Genomic DNA, 15,985 nt, shown 5'->3' on the forward strand with positions numbered 1-15,985 from the left:
ACAGAGCAAACTGCAAAGTTACCCTCCCTTGTCAGTGCAGCTGCATCTTCCCAGGGAACAGAGGTGCTTCCCACCCCACCGTGGGCATGGACCAGCTCTGGGCTCAGCAAAGGGCTGCATCCCTCTTCCCCACTCACACCAGGCCCAGCAGAAAACAGGGGCAATGCCAGATGAAAGGTGCGTGGCAGCATGCTTGTGGGGCTGGGGCAGCCCTGTGCTCAGCTCCAAGCTGGGCTGCTGTGAGAAGCACAGAATCATTTCTGTTGGAAAAGGCCTCTGAGGTCATGGAGCCCAACCTTTGACCAAACACCACCTGGTCTGCTGGACGATGCCACTGAATGCCACATCCAGGGCACTGGTATTCCACCACATCCTCAGGCAGTCCATGTTGAATCACCCTTTCTGTGAAGAAATTCCTCCTGATGTCCCAGCAGAATCTCCCCTGGTGCAGGTTGAGGCCTCGTCCTCTCATTGTCTCGCTGCTTGCCTAGGAGAGAATGCTGGCCCCCAGCTGGCTACACCTTCTTTTCAGGGAGCTGTGGAGAGAAATAATCTCTCAGAGCCCGTTCTTCTGGGCTAAAGAACCCCAGCTAATGGCGCTCCAAGAGATGGGACTGATTGCTCAGATGCAAAAATTTGGTTTATTGATCCCAAAGCTTCAGTGTATATACCTTTCCAGTATCTATACATTTCAGCTGTTACTAACAAATAGCTGCTCCCTTAAGCAATAATAACTGTAGCAACCCTATCTAATGTTACTTAATAACAGTGCTTAACTACAGGCAAGCAGAGACCCCTACAAGCATGTACAGGCTTACATAAGCTAAGCATAATCAGCATATCACTCCCTTCTGCTTCCCTCCTCAGGGTACGGTCTGCCACGGCCGCAGTGCCTGCCAAGGCTTACGGCCTACCAATGCTAACGTGTCCATGTCTGGGATGTGCTGGGCAGAACTCTCATTCCTGCTCTCCTGCTGCATCTCTACACTCAGCTGTCCCAGCTGCTCCTCACAGGCCTTCCCCTCCGCGCCCTTCCCCAGCTTCATGGCCTTGCTCTGCTCTGGCTGCAGAGGTGGCCTCGGCCCATGGATCCAGCCTGTCCAGATCCCTCTGCAGAGCCTTCCTGCCCTCCAGCAGGCTGAGTCTCCCACCAAGCCTGGCATCATCTCTGATCTTTCTGAGGCTTCCCTGGATCCCCTCACCAGATCAGCAGTACAGATATTGAACAGAACTAGGCCCAACACTGGTCCCTGGGGCACACCGCCTGTGGCCGGACACCAGCTGGATGTGGCACCGTTCAGCAGCACTCTCTGGGCCTGGACATCCAGACAGTTCCTGTCCCAGCCAAGAGAGCAGCTCTGCAAGCCGTCGGCTGACGGCTTTTCCAGGAGAATGCCGTGGGAGACTGTGCCAAAGGCTTTGTGTGAATCCAGGCAGACACTTGCACAGCCTCCCCCTCATCCACTGGGCTGGGCGTCTGTCATCAGTGAGATCAGGTTCTCTAGGAAGGAGCTGCCTTTCCTAAAGCCCTGCTGGCTGGGACTGATGCCTTGGTTATCCTGTGTGTGCCGTGCAATCACACTCAGGACAATCTGCTCCAGAACCCTTCTGGGAAGCAAGGTCAGGTGGACATTCCTGTAGCTGCCCAGATTCTCCTTGCAGCCCTTCTTGTGGATGGGTGTCCCAATGGCCAAACTCCAGGCATCTGGGACCTCCCCAGACACCCAGCACTGGTCAGAAGTGATGGAAGGTAACAGAATTTCTTAGAGAACATGGACATGAGGTATTGTGGAATGCAATTTGAACTTTCCTATCTGGGCCTCAAGCTTGGGCCTGTGTAGAAGTAGATAAGCCTGTGGCGCAGTTAAAATTTAGATTAAGGTGTGTGTATGCATTAGATAAGAGAGTTATAGTGGAACTATGGTGGCTACCTTAAACTGAGGTTGTTTGCATTCGTTTTCATGCTGAATACCAATTAGAAAACACCGGCAACTGTAAATTATTTGAAACTGTCTATAACCGGCCATTTTGGGAATAAAGGGGAGGACGTATGATTTCACCATATTGGTTGTGTTCTGTGTTGCTCTGTCCAGCTTCCAAATAATTAACAGAGGCCCTGGTTTCAATGGAAAGCAACACTGCTCATGGATGTAATAAGGCAGAATCCAAGCTGATCCTCTTCTCTCTTGTGCTGCCCATGTGTTTCACAAGCTTGCTGTGGATGGCAGGGCACTTCTGATTACTGCCAGAGGTAAAGGTCCTGGGAAGAGGCTGGGAAGCTGATAGAAGTGGCACTGATATGTTTAGTGTGTTGGTTTTGCACAGCTTTGGTTTTGATAGCGGGGGGCCACAGTAGTTTCTGTGGAAGCTGCTAGAAGCTTCCACCATGTCTGGCAGATGCTGTCCCTGATGGCTCTGAAGATGGACATGCTGCGGACCAAGGCTGGGCCAATTAGAGGTGTTGATAATGCCTCTCTGAAAACATTTAAAGAGCAAATCAAAACAAAGTGGGTTGTACAATTTTATTTCCAGCCAGAGAAGAATTTAGAACATGTGAGGGAAACAACATGGAGACACTAAGGGCAGTGGAGAAGGAAGAGGAGGAGTTGCTCGCAGTGCCAAAGGTGACATTCCTCTGCAGGCCATGGTGAGACCATGGTGAAGTAGCTGTTCCCCTGCAGCCCATCGGGATCCATGCAAGGAAGACGAGATCCACCCACAGCCTGTGGGGAAGGTGCCCACACCAGAGCAGGTAGACGCCTGCAGGAGGCTGTGAACCAGTGGTAGAATGGGAGGAGAGAGGGATCCCTTGCTCCCAGGCTGGAGCAGCCTCTCCTTGGAGGACTGCACCCTATGGAAGAATGCCCCAGGCCACAGCAGATTTGGAAGGACTGTGTGGCTGTGGGAGGGACTCGTGTTGCAGCAGTTTTGGTTGTCCTGCTGCTCTAGAGAGTGGAGCCACACTGGAGAGGTTCAAGGAGAACTGTCTCCCATGGGAGGGACCCCACAGTCTAGCAGGGGAGGGACCCCACAGTCTAGCAGGGGAGGGACTCCTGTCCCTGAGCATGGGAAGAATACCTTGGGTGATGAACAAAACCACACACTCTGTCTCCCTGTGGTGTTGGTGGGAAGCAGGGAAGGGTTGAGAGAAGAAAAGATGTTTCTAAAGGCTATTTTACTTCTCATTATCCTCCTCTGATTTTGTCAGTAATGAACTCCTTTTCTGTCTCTAAGTTGAACCTGTTTTACTCTGCGAGTGTTTCCTCCCAGTCCTTATCTCAAATCATGAACCCTTCATAATTTCTTTTCTCTCTCCTCTGTCCAGCTGTGGCAGGGGAGGGTGAGTGGGAAGTTTTTGTGGGTCTTGGGTATTTGGCCAGTATCAAGCCATGACACTTGGTGAAGCAGTCAGCAGTTCCAGAGCCTGGGATGTGGGAGCAGTGGGGCATGGGATGAGTAATGGTGAGGATGAGTGTGGTCTCAAGCTGAAGCTGGTGTGCAGAGGTGGGTGAGCGAGTCAGAGGAAGCCCCCTGAGATACAGCAAAGTGTCTGCAGAGGTTCCTCAGCCTGAAATCACATTGATGCTTTCATCCCATCAGGAGCTGTGTCAGCATTTGATGCCAGGAGAAAAAAGTCCATCCAGGAAGAGGACCTGAGATTTCAGGAGCTGTCCAGCAAAGGCAGTGAGAGTGATGTGCTCACTTTGCTCTCCTAAAAAGCAAACTCTTCTCCTAGGTGTCTGTGCAGCCCAGCTGGCACAAGGCAGGGCTCTTGCTGCTGTGGCAGCTGGGGGCAACAGGAGCAGAACTCCATGGTGCTCCCAAGCAGTGCCCCGTGTCTGTGCTGGGAGCTGCTCCCCTGTGCTCAGGTGTGCAGAGCCCTTGGAGCTGCCCCTGGGGAATGGGCCTGGCCTGTGGCTGCTGGCCCAGGTGGGGCTGGGTGTTGCCCAGGATCCTGCAGCACATCAGCCAGCCCCAGTGAGGCTCTGCAGACCTCAGGATAGCTGCAGTGGCCCAGGGTGCATCTCTTGATGCAGCTGAGGCAGGCCTGGAGCTCTGCTGGCTGCAGTCAGATTAGGGACCCCAGCACAGCTGGAGACACCTGCACGGGGCTGCCTCAGTCTGCACCTCCAGCAGAACCTGTGTTTCAGTGCAGCCCCCAAACAGGTTGGTTCTTGCTGAGCAATGAGACCCAGTAGGACAATGAACAACAGCTCCTGAGCTGACAAGTCCAGTCCCAAGCTGGCACCTCTGGACGTGACACAGCTTGCATGAGCTGTTGGCACCCTGGCCCACTTTGTTCATGCCCATTGCCTGGAGAATAACTGGTGTCTAAAGATGACACTTCTGAGGGTGTAATGACATCCTCAGATTGCATCTGGACCCCCAATGTCCTGCAAGAGTGCTCTGGGCACTGTGACATTCCTGGTGGTGGTATATATTTGATTCAGAAGCCGCTTGTGGTTTCTATAAGACATGACCCTGCAATCCAGCACTGCAGCAAATAACTTTTATTGTAAGCTCTTGCAAACTCAATGATGTGGCAAACATTGATCTTTTACAACCATTGAATACATTTGCCCAAATCAGTTTCCCATAAATCTGCAGAAAAGCTTCAGAAGCAGAGCAGAGAAGGAAGGTATCCAAGGAGTGCATCCCAGGAATTCAGCTTTGGCTGCTCAAAGCTTTCTCTAGATCTGATGCCAAAGCCTGCCTGTCGGATACATCCCGTGCTGCTGTCATTTGCAGTTTCAAAAGCAAGCAAACAAAAGCATGTCTCAGCATCACAGAATCACTGAATTGTTGGGTTTTGGAGGGACCTCTCAAGATCTTCTAGTCTGGGCTCCAGGCTGCAGCAGGACCAGCCTAGAGCAGGTTGTCCAGCATCATGTATTTTTGGGGGTTGGGTATCTACAGGCATGGAGATGTCCAGATAAGATCTCTGGGCAATGTGAGGTGCCCTGGTGCCACAGCCTTCCTAAGGAGGTGAAGGACAGGTCAGCTGCACACCCTCAGGGACAGCTGAGGAGGAGAGGACTGGTTCCTGAGAGCTCTCTCCTGAGATGGGCAGCCAAGCAAAGCAGCTGGAGGCTGTGCCCACATCTTGGTGCCTTTGAGCACAGGAGGAGATGCCCTGAGGGACAGAGCTGGAAACACACCAGAGAAGGAAGCAGCACAGACACTGCACAGGACATTGGTCCCCCTCTACTCTGCTCTGCTGAGACCCCACCTGCAGTGCTGCCTCCAGCTCTGGGGCCCACAGCACAAGAAGGATACAAAGCAGTTGGTTTGGAGTGGAATCCAGTGGAGGCCATGAAAGCTCTCCAAGGGCTGGAGCATGTCTGCTCTGGAGAGAGGGTGAGAGAGCAGGGGATGTTCAGGCTGGAGAAGCCTCCTGAGAGTCCAGGACCTAAAGGAACTCTGAGAGGGCTGGAGAGGGTCTCTGGACAAGGCTGAGGAGTGACAGGACAAGAGGGAATGGTTTCACTCTGATGCATGGCAGGGTGAGATGGGATCTTCTAAAGAAGTAAATTACTGTGAGCAGGCTGTGGTATGAGCAAAATTTACCCAGAGATGATTGGACTGTCCCATCCCTGGAAGTATTCAAGGCCAGGCTGGGAAGGGCTTGGAACAACCTGGTGTAGGGGAAGGCATCCCTGCCCATGGCAGGCAGGTCAGAATGAGATGATCTTTAAGACTTTAAGATCCCATCAAAGCCAACCCATTCTGTGATTCTGTGATTCTATGGCATGTGGCAAAAGCCACCAAGCCTTTTCCACCAAGGATGTGAGGCTTATTCCCGAGGACAGGCATTTTTGAACAGAGTAACCTCTGTCGCCCCATAGTGCCCCCTCAACCTGTTCTCCAGCTCTCCCAGGCTGAGGACCTCCAACTGGTTCTGGTAATTATCAGCAATGGCCCCCCAAGCCTTCTTGGGCTGTGTGCCCACCAAGCAGCAGGCAGCTGACCAGATGTGGCTGGGTCTGTTAACCCTCCCTTCAGCGACGGTGGTGTTCCCAGGCACAGCACCCGTGATGACGTAGGTGGTTGTACAGCCCTTGCTCTTTTCAGGCATCGTTCTAAACTCGTAGACGTTCCACTGACCAATGTACAGACTCTTGTCCATAGGCACTACATTGGTGAGGGTGAAGGTCGCCGTCCGGCTATCTGTACTATTGTGATGGCCACTGGGGTTCAAACGGCCACGAGACAAACCAAGCAGGTGACTGTAGTCATCATCAACAGCCTGGCTCTGTTTGATTTGATCAGGGGTGAAATCGTAGTTTTCTATGAGGAACAACTCTGTTTCCATGTCTTTAAGATTATTTTTACTTATCAGCTGAACAGGGAAAAAGAAAGAGGTGTTAGAATGGGCAATGAAGTAATGGAGAAGATTTCCCTGGAGCAGAAGTCTCTGATGGCCAAGATCCCATTTTGTGTTATCTCAGTGTATGAAAATGTATGATCTGAGAAATCATAGATATCCCACTCCTGCATGAATGCAAGAGCTCTAAAGAGAAAGCAGCTCAGAATGTGACTGCTCTCATTATGACTTGTGACCTTTGGGATCCAGCGTGCAGCCTGTGCTGGGAGCATGGATGGATGCATGAGACAAGGAGCATTTTCCACTCCTGGCACTGAAAGGTGACTTTGGTGAGACACCTCCCCTGCCAAATCTGCTTCCCTTTCCTCCTGTCTCCACAGCCCAAATCGGCCCTGGGCTCTCCCTGGATCCCCTCATGCCACTCTATGATTCTGTGATTCTTTTGTGTTGTTGCTACAAGTGTACTTCACTTCTGGAACACCAGAAGTTGCCTCCTCTGACCCCACACACAGGGAGATGTGTCAGGAAATCAGTCCTGGAGCTGAGGTTTCCCTGGGAGGACTGCAGTTTGTTCAAGGATGAACATTTTTCTTAGGAAGCAAAAAGATGTCATTGTAAATGGAATCTGTTACAGCAGTGCTAAGAATGTTTCTCAGAGCTGATCTGGGCCAGGGACATCTTCTGCAGTATCAATGAAAAGAAGATGCAAATGATCAGCCTCTGAGGGGGGCCTGTAACTTCAAAAAAGTCTTTGTGCAACTAAGTACTCCAAAAAGGCCTCTGGAGAAAGTTAGCAAAATCAAAGATATTTTGGGTGGCCTTGGTCCAAGGTCTAGGAAGAACATGCCAGATTAGACAGGGCTTGGAGCATGCTGGTCTAGGGGCAAGTGGCCTGGCCCATGCAGGGGAGTTGGATTGAGATGGTGTTTAAGGTTCCTTCCAAAACAAACCATTCTGTGATTCTACAAAGGGAGAGAAGTGTCAACCGTCCCTTGTCTGGAGGCTGCACTGGTGCAAGACCAGATTAGTATCTCGAGTTCCTATGCGTAATAGGATGAAATGATTATTTTTTTCCTAACTTCAATGTCTTTTTGTTCATATCTAGTGAAATGTATTTAGTCTTCCTCTGGAGTAGGGCATGTGGCTTCATTCCCTGGCTCATCTTCCCCCAAATGCCATCCTGCTACTCTGCCCTTGGCAATGAGAGGAATTGCCTCTTTTTCTCTTCTGCAATTGGCCTGGCCTGTTCTACTGAAGGTTTTCTGAAAGACATTTGTGAGGGCTCTATAGGCTGTGGACTTCTGTCTGTCTGCTGGATCCTTCTGGACCAAGCCTGAGCCAGAGGTGCTCAGGGGTCACTGCCCATGGATGGAGATCCCACCCTTCTGACTGGACTGGCACTGATGCTCCTCACTTTTCACTGCCTCAATCGTCACTCCAGAAATCCCTCCACAGTTAACCTGTCCGGCTCATCTCCAGTGCCTTTTCCCCCGAGGCTTTGGCCCTGCGTCACGTCACCCCATTCTGAGTTTTTTCTCAATTCTCTCATGCCACTCACAGAGCCTGTTTGGCTCTTCACTGGGAGCAGATAAGCTCTGTCAGGGATTCAGAACAGCTCAGGGCAAAGTAGGGATCAGATCCAGCAGGACTGTTGGTCCCTCAAGTGTAGCCTCTCTTGGATGCCTTTTCCCCATCACTTGGTCACCCACCACACAGGGAGAGGAATCATTTGACTTTGTCATGTGATGCAAAGTGATCTGATTTGCTGTTCCTGTCAGGTCAAGGCAGGAAACTGGGCACCTTTGGGATATAATTCCTCTCATTCTCCTGCTGATGTGTCAGATGCATGAGAGGACCCGTGTGGTGCAGGTGTTAGAAGTTGAATGAGAAAATTCCCATCCAGTGTGTCCATTTGCATATGTGTAGTGGTAGGGAATAGAAGTAGTAATTTAAGTGCTGCAGATCATCTCTGAGTGGTTGGAGGGTGATGTGCTGTGAGAGAGACACTCACCTGGGGCTCAACAAACCAGACTGATTCTGGTCCAATGCCAGATCCTGGCTGGTAGATGTAGGCAGAGTACACTGGAATTCTCCCATCTCTGTCGTACAGGGTTGCAAAGTGATAGGAATTCCTGTAGCGCTGGCAGATCCAGGCTGGTTTCTTTGGCTCCAGGACATTATTTGGGGGGGTTCCCCCATAGAAAAACTGGGGACAGCTTGCAAAGGGCATCACCACCTCGCTGTGCCCCAGCCAGAGGCAGCTGGCCAACACCTGCAGCAGCAGCAGCCACAGCATTGTGGGAGGATTTCAGGGAAGGGCTCTTGCTCCCCTGGAAGGCAAATGCAGAGGGACACTCAGCTTGGAGACAGCTGGTCATGGCCTGGAGCCTTTTTGTGCAGGGGCACAGAGCTGGCAGAGGAGGGGATCATGAGAGACCAGGAAAGGAGACATTTCTATCCTCTAGGATATGGAAAAATCATGAAGGCAGTAAGGGTGAAACCTAAAAGAGGGGTTAGGGACCTGGAGGAGGCAGCAAAGGGAGAACTCAGCCTGAGGAGAAAGGAGCAAAAGCCATAATCAGTGTAATCAGCTCTCAAAGCAATGTGAGCTTGCAACTGAGGCACAGTCCTGGGACAAGGTCACCTTTTCCCACCTCCCTCCTGCTCTGAGCACCTTCCCACAGCAGACACCTGCAGCTGGGCAGGGACTCTGCTCAGCCCCCTGCAGTGCTGAGCTGGGCTTTAATCTCATGGGGCATTGGGCAGGGAAAGAACAGCACTGGTGCACTTCCTACACATTTCTGGCCCTATCCAGGTTCACACAGACACGCAGCCCTTCCAGTCAGACCCAATATTGAACCTGAACCCCAAATGATCCACTTGGGGTCCTGCTTCTCAGCTGACATTGGGCAATGTCCTGCTGCTCACCTTGCATTTCCACAATATCCAACCCCAGGGTCTGAACTTGCAGACACATGGAGAGACAAAATGAAGGGGCCAAGCAGATGGTAGCAGCAAGCATGAGGGATTACACCTCTATCTTATCAGCACAGTGGCTGCTGCAATGCAAGCACTGAGGGGCACCTCTTCATGAGGTTCCTTGAGGTTCCTGCTGATGCCCACCCTTAGCTTTGCTGACTGATTTTCCTGTACAGTCAAAGGCACAGTTGCAGGAATTTCTTGGACAGCCACCTGTCCTATTTTGACTTTCTCAGTGCTGCTGTGATTCTCAGCAGTCAGTGAGATCATTCCTTTATGAGAAAAGTGCTGAAGAGCTCCCTGGGATTGCTGCAACCAAGCGAGGGGCTTTGTCTCCTTTCAGAGGCAGCACAGGTTGGGGATAACAGGGATGCTTCCATTTGCATTGCCAGACACTCAGTGGAATGATTTCATATCATCAGCATTTGGAATAAGGCAGCCAGGACAGGCAGTTGAAAGGGTTCCTGGGAGAGAAAGCTGCCACAGCCTCTAAAGCACAAAGCCCACCCTTGGCTGGGAAGGGTCTGAGCTGAGGACTGCTGAAGGCTTGACAAGTCACCTTGTACAGTTGATCTTTTCTTATGCATCTCCCTGACCCTCATCTCTCCATTTCCATTGGAATCAGGATGTTGAGCTGCACACAGCCCTGCTCTGACCCAACATTTGTGGTCCTTTTTCTCTTTTTCAGCCCTGGATCAGGAAGGTGGTGACCAATGAGCTGGAAACTGAGAACTGGAACCACAAGTTGGGACTTTTTACAGCACTGGGCAGAACATGCCCATAGCTGACCCAAATCAAACAGAGGAGTGTCTGAAAAGTTCTTCTGCATGACGCACTCCATGAGATTAAAATGTATCTAACTAACTTAATATCTAACTTAATAGATATATAGAAAACACCTACCTTGAGGAAGAACAGCACAGGATTCTGCTTGCAGCTCCAAAGTGGCAGAGGACTCTCAAATGTCTCTGCTGCAGTCTCAGACTGTCTGGGTTTATATGCTCTCCAGAAAGAGACAGTTGATGGATTTCCCAAGCAGTGATTCAGACCACACCTTGGTTTGTCCAGATGTTTTTTTGCAAGGTCATGGGTGGAGTTTTGGTAGTCAGTAATTTCTTGCTTCCTTCTTATTCAACAGTTTGATGTTAATTTTCAGATGAGCTGGCCTGGCTTTCTTTCCCAAGTCATTCCTTCTGTCCTTTTTATCCTGACTGACAGAAAATACTCAAGTGCTGCAAAATTTAGTGCATGCATAAGCTCTGATTGCTCCTTGGAGCTCAGCAACTCCAGCCTAGGCTTTGTCTGTATAATTTTACTCCAAAGCTCAGGAAGGACTTAGAGTATTGGAGACAATGGTGAGGAAGGAGCAAGAGCTTACCTTGCAGCAGAGTCTCAGAACTGAGAACTGAACCGTTCCTTCTGTCTTCTCCGTGGAGAAAGGACTGGTTGAATCCTCAGGACTGCCAATGCAATATAGAACTTTATATTTATTAATAGTCATAAATTTGCCCTTTCTCATAAACAGGGAATTGTACATAAAAGAGAAGTTTTCTATTTTTTTTCAGGGGAGTTTGTTCACACCCATTCTGAAATATGATGACAGGTGTTTGTCATAGTTTCCTCATAATTTCTCCCAAATTTGCTGACTTGTAGCATGGTATGTCAGCATCAGTTAACAGGGTCTGGTGACTTCCTTGATCATTTCATCAATTCCACCTGCATATGTTTCTGTTCCCAACAGAACAGCTCTGGTGACATTAGATGGACTGTCCTGTCTCTGAGGACACTCACATATTCACAAGCTGCTCTTCTGCAGCCTCACATTACATCATTCCTATGGCCAGGCTGCAAATGCTCTCTTGCCTGATTGCCATGGCTTTGGAACAGCTTCCTCCCAGCAGGCTGGGAAGGAGAAGGCTCTGGGGATACCTCAGAGCTCCTGCCAGTACCTGAGGAGTCTGCAGGACAGCTGGAGAGAGAGACTGTGGACAAGGGCATGGAGTTGATAGGTGTGCTGGGTTCAGAGTTAATTTTCCTGACAGTGGCAGGTCTGGGGCTGTGTTTGGACTTGTGCTGAACACAGAGTTGATAACACAGACATGTTTTTGGTTTTGCTGAGCAGAGCTTACACAGAGCCAAGGCCTTCTCAGCTTTTTGTACTGCCAGGCTGGCAAGGAGGCTGGGGGTACTTGGGAGGTTGGGAGGAGACAAAACCAGGACAGGTGACCCCAACTGACCAGAGAGATATTCCAGAGCATGTGAATTCGTGCTGAGTATATAAAGTGAAGGGAGGAAGGTGGAGGGAAGGGACATTTGGAGTGGTGGGTTTTATCTTCCCATGTAACTGTTAGGTGGGATGGGGCCCTGCTGTCCTGGAGGTGGCTGAACACCTTTCTATCCATGGGAAATGGTGAAAGAATTCCTTGTTGTGCTTTGCTTGTGTGCACAGCTTTTGCTTTCCCTGATAAAGCAAATAAAAGTATGTCCCACGATCACACAATCACTGAATTGTGTGGTTTTGGAGGACCTGTCAAGATCTTCTAGTCCAGGCTCCAGGCTCCAGCAGGATCAGCTAGAGCAGGTTGTCCAGAATGTTCTCTGCTGCATCTTCAGGTGTGTGGCACACTTAAAGTGGTTGGTCAGCAGCATTCCTGAACGCCTCCTTGCCTGGCTCCCAACAGAAGGGGCATTTTGCCCAGGTACAGCAAGTGAGAACCTCAGTGCAGGGAGTGTAACAGGAACTCACCCAGCACAACTGATAAGTAGTTCCTCAGAAATCTGAGGTGCCAGCTTACAATGTGACCTTATTAAAAGTTTGCGAACAGGAAGGTTTGCCTCCTTGATGGACCAAAGAAGAATTTTTCAGCTGCTCTCTCAAGCAGAGGCCAGAAGATGCCACTGTCTTGATTCTCCTGTTTCCTTCTCTTTTGGGACAGCACATGGCAACATGTTCAGTCCATGGAATGTGAACCCTTGGTGTTATTGGAAAAGGACTAAGCAAGCTGCATGGTCCAAGCCACTTTGCAGTGTGGTGGCCTTAGGTCGCAATGTCTCCTGATGGCTCCCAGCAAAAATAATATTTCCTTGGTTTCTAAAATGACTGTGACACACTGGAACCCAGAGCTCTCGTCAAAGATGGACAGACACAGAGCAAACTGCAAAGTTACCCTCCCTTGTCAGTGCAGCTGCATCTTCCCAGGGAACAGAGGTGCTTCCCACCCCACCGTGGGCATGGACCTGCTCTGGGCTCAGCAAAGGGCTGCATCCCTCTTCCCCACTCACACCAGGCCCAGCAGAAAACAGAGGAAATGCCAGATGAAAGATGCGTGGCAGCATGCTTGTGGGGCTGGGGCAGCCCTGTGCTCAGCTCCAAGCTGAGCTGCTCTGAGAAGCACAGAATCATTTCTGTTGGAAAAGGCCTCTGAGGTCATGGAGCCCAACCTTTGACCAAACACCACCATGGCACTGAGTGCCACATCCAGGGCACTGATAATCCACCACATCCTCAGGCAGTCCATGTTGAATCACCCTTTCTGTGAAGAAATTCCTCCTGATATCCCGGCAGAATCTCTCCTGGTGCAGGTGGAGGCCTCGTCCTCTCATTGTCTCGCTGCTTGCCTAGGAGAGAATGCTGGCCCCCAGCTGGCTACACCTCCTTTTCAGGGAGCTGTGGAGAGAAATAATCTCTCAGAGCCCGTTCTTCTGGGCTAAAGAACCCCAGCTAATGGCGCTCCAAGAGATGGGACTGATTGCTCAGATGCAAAAATTTGGTTTATTGATCCCAAAGCTTCAGTGTATATACCTTTCCAGTATCTATACATTTCAGCTGTTACTAATAAATAGGTGCTCCCTTAAGCAATAATAACTGTAGCAACCCTATCTAATGTTTCTTAATAACAGTGCTTAACTACAGGCAAGCAGAGACCCCTACAAGCATGTACAGGCTTACATAAGCTAAGCATAATCAGCATATCACTCCCTTCTGCTTCCCTCCTCAGGGTACGGTCTGCCACGGCCGCAGTGCCTGCCAAGGCTTACGGCCTACCAATGCTAACGTGTCCATGTCTGGGATGAGCTGGGCAGAACTCTCATTCCTGCTCTCCTGCTGCATCTCTACACTCAGCTGTCCCAGCTGCTCCTCACAGGCCTTCCCCTCCGTGCCCTTCCCCAGCTTCATGGCCTTGCTCTGCTCTGGCTGCAGAGGTGGCCTCGGCCCATGGATCCAGCCTGTCCAGATCCCTCTGCAGAGCCTTCCTGCCCTCCAGCAGGCTGAGTCTCCCACCAAGCCTGGCATCATCTCTGATCTTTCTGAGGCTTCCCTGGATCCCCTCACCAGATCAGCAGTACAGATATTGAACAGAACTAGGCCCAACACGGGTCCCTGGGGCACACCGCCTGTGGCCGGACACCAGCTGGATGTGGCACCGTTCAGCAGCACTCTCTGGGCCTGGACATCCAGACAGTTCCTGTCCCAGCCAAGAGAGCAGCTCTGCAAGCCGTGGGCTGACGGCTTTTCCAGGAGAATGCCGTGGGAGACTGTGCCAAAGGCTTTGTGTGAGTCCAGGTAGACACTTGCACAGCCTCCCCCTCATCCACTGGGCTGGGCGTCTGTCATCAGTGAGATCAGGTTCTCTAGGCAGGAGCTGCCTGTCCTAAAGCCCTGCTGGCTGGAACTGATGCCTTGGTTATCCTGTGTGTGCTGTGCAATCACACTCAGGACAATCTGCTCCAGAACTCTTCTGGGAAGCAAGGTCAGGTGGACATTCCTGTAGCTGCCCAGATTCTCCTTGCAGCCCTTCTTGTGGATGGGTGTCACAATGGCCAAACTCCAGGCATCTGGGACCTCCCCAGACACCCAGCACTGGTCAGAAGTGATGGAAGGTAACAGAATTTCTTAGAGAACATGGACATGAGGTATTGTGGAATGCGATTTGAACTTTCCTATCTGGGCCTCAAGCTTGGGCCTGTGTAGAAGTAGATAAGCCTGTGGTGCAGGTAAAATTTAGATTAGGGTGTGTGTATGCATTAGATAAGAGAGTTATAGTGGAACTATGGTGGCTACCTTAAACTGAGATTGTTTGCATTCCTTTTCACGCTGAATACCAATTAGAAAACACCTGCAACTGTAAATTATTTGAAACTGTCTATAACCGGCCATTTTGGGAATAAAGGGGAGGACGTATGATTTCACCATATTGATTGTGTTCTGTGTTGCTCTGTCCAGCTTCCAAATAATTAACAGAGGCCCTGGTTTCAATGGAAAGCAACACTGCTCATGGATGTAATAAGGCAGAATCCAAGCTGATCCTTTTCTCTCTTGGGCTGCCCATGTGTTTCACAAGCTTGCTGTGGATGGCAGGGCACTTCTGATTACTGCCAGAGGTAAAGGTCCTGGGAAGTTGATAGAGGTGGCGCTGATGGACTTGCTGTTTTGGTTTTGCACCACCTGGTTTTTGGTAGCAGGGGGCCCACAGAGATGGCCTCTGTGAGAAGCTGCTAGAAGCTTCCACCATGTCCGGCAGATGCAGTCCCTGATGGCTCTGAAGAAGGACATGCTGCTGAACCACAGCTGGGCCAATTAAAGATGTTGATAATGCCTCTCTGATAACATATTTAAGAAGAAGAAAATGAAAACAAAGTGGGGCGTGCAGTTTTCATTCCAGCCAAAGAAGAGGAGGAGGTGAGAACATGTGAGGGAAACAACATGGAGACATCAAGGTCTCCATGGGGAAGGAGGTGCTCCTGGTGCCAGACCCAAGATTCCTCTGCAGACCATGGTGATGACCATGGTGAAGCAGCTGTGCCTCTGCAGCCTGTGGGGATCTACTGGAGATGCAGCGATCCACCCACAGCCCGTGGTGGAAGAGCCCACACCGGAGCAGGTGGATGCCTGGAGGAGGCCGTGATCTAGTGGGAGACCCAGTGGAGAGATGGATCTCCTGCTCCCAGGCTGGAGCAGCCTCTCCTTGGAGGACTGCACCCTATGGAAGAATGCCACATGCCACAGCAGATTTGGGAGGACTGTGTGGCTGTGGGAGGGACTCGTGTTGCAGCAGTTTTGGTTGGCCTGCTACTCTAGAGAGAGTGGAGCCACACTGCAGAGGTTCAAGGAGAACTGTCTCCCATGGGAGGGACCCCACAGTGCAGCAGGGGAGGGACTCCTGTCCCTGAGCATGGGAAGAAAACCTTGCGTGATGAACAAACAAAACCCCTACAGTCTGTCTCCCTGTGGTGTTGGTGGGAAGCAGGGAAGGGTTGAGAGAAGAAAAGGTGTCTCTACGGGTTATTTTACTTCTCATTATCCTCCTCTGATTTTGTCAGTAATGAACTCCTTTTCTATCTCTAAGTTGAACCTGTTTTACTCTGGAGTGTTTCCTCCCAGTCCTTATCTCAACTCATGAACCCTTAATGAATTTTTTTCTCTCTCCTCTGTCCAGCTGTGGCAGGGGAGGGTGAGTGGGCAGCTTTTGAGGGTGCCTGGCATTTGGCCAGTGTCAAACCATGACACTTGGTCGAGCATGCAGCGGTTCCAGAACCTGGCAAGTGGGGGCAGTGGGGCATGGGATGAGCAATGGTGAGGATGAGTGTGGTCTCAAGCTGAAGCTGGTGTGCAGAGGTGGGTGAGCGAGTCAGAGGGAGCCCCCCGAGGTACAGCAAAGGTGTCTGCAGACGTTCCTCAGC

General features: G+C 50.8%; 1 protein-coding gene across 1 annotated transcript; it reads right to left on the bottom strand.

Moving 5' to 3' along the window:
* Window positions 1-4,496: 4,496 nt before the first annotated feature.
* On the bottom strand, window positions 4,497-10,453 carry LOC134550412 (endonuclease domain-containing 1 protein-like). The gene is made up of 3 exons (XM_063397092.1): window positions 10,208-10,453; window positions 8,337-8,655; window positions 4,497-6,340 (listed from the first exon to the last, which is right to left on the bottom strand). Exons 2-3 carry the CDS (start codon window positions 8,619-8,621, stop codon window positions 5,795-5,797), a joined length of 831 nt encoding a protein of 276 aa, XP_063253162.1. The 5' UTR covers window positions 8,622-8,655; window positions 10,208-10,453; the 3' UTR covers window positions 4,497-5,794.
* Window positions 10,454-15,985: the final 5,532 nt, after the last annotated feature.

The sequence above is a fragment of the Prinia subflava genome, chromosome 4, assembly GCF_021018805.1.
Source record: "Prinia subflava isolate CZ2003 ecotype Zambia chromosome 4, Cam_Psub_1.2, whole genome shotgun sequence".
Classification (NCBI taxonomy): Eukaryota; Metazoa; Chordata; class Aves; order Passeriformes; family Cisticolidae; genus Prinia; species Prinia subflava.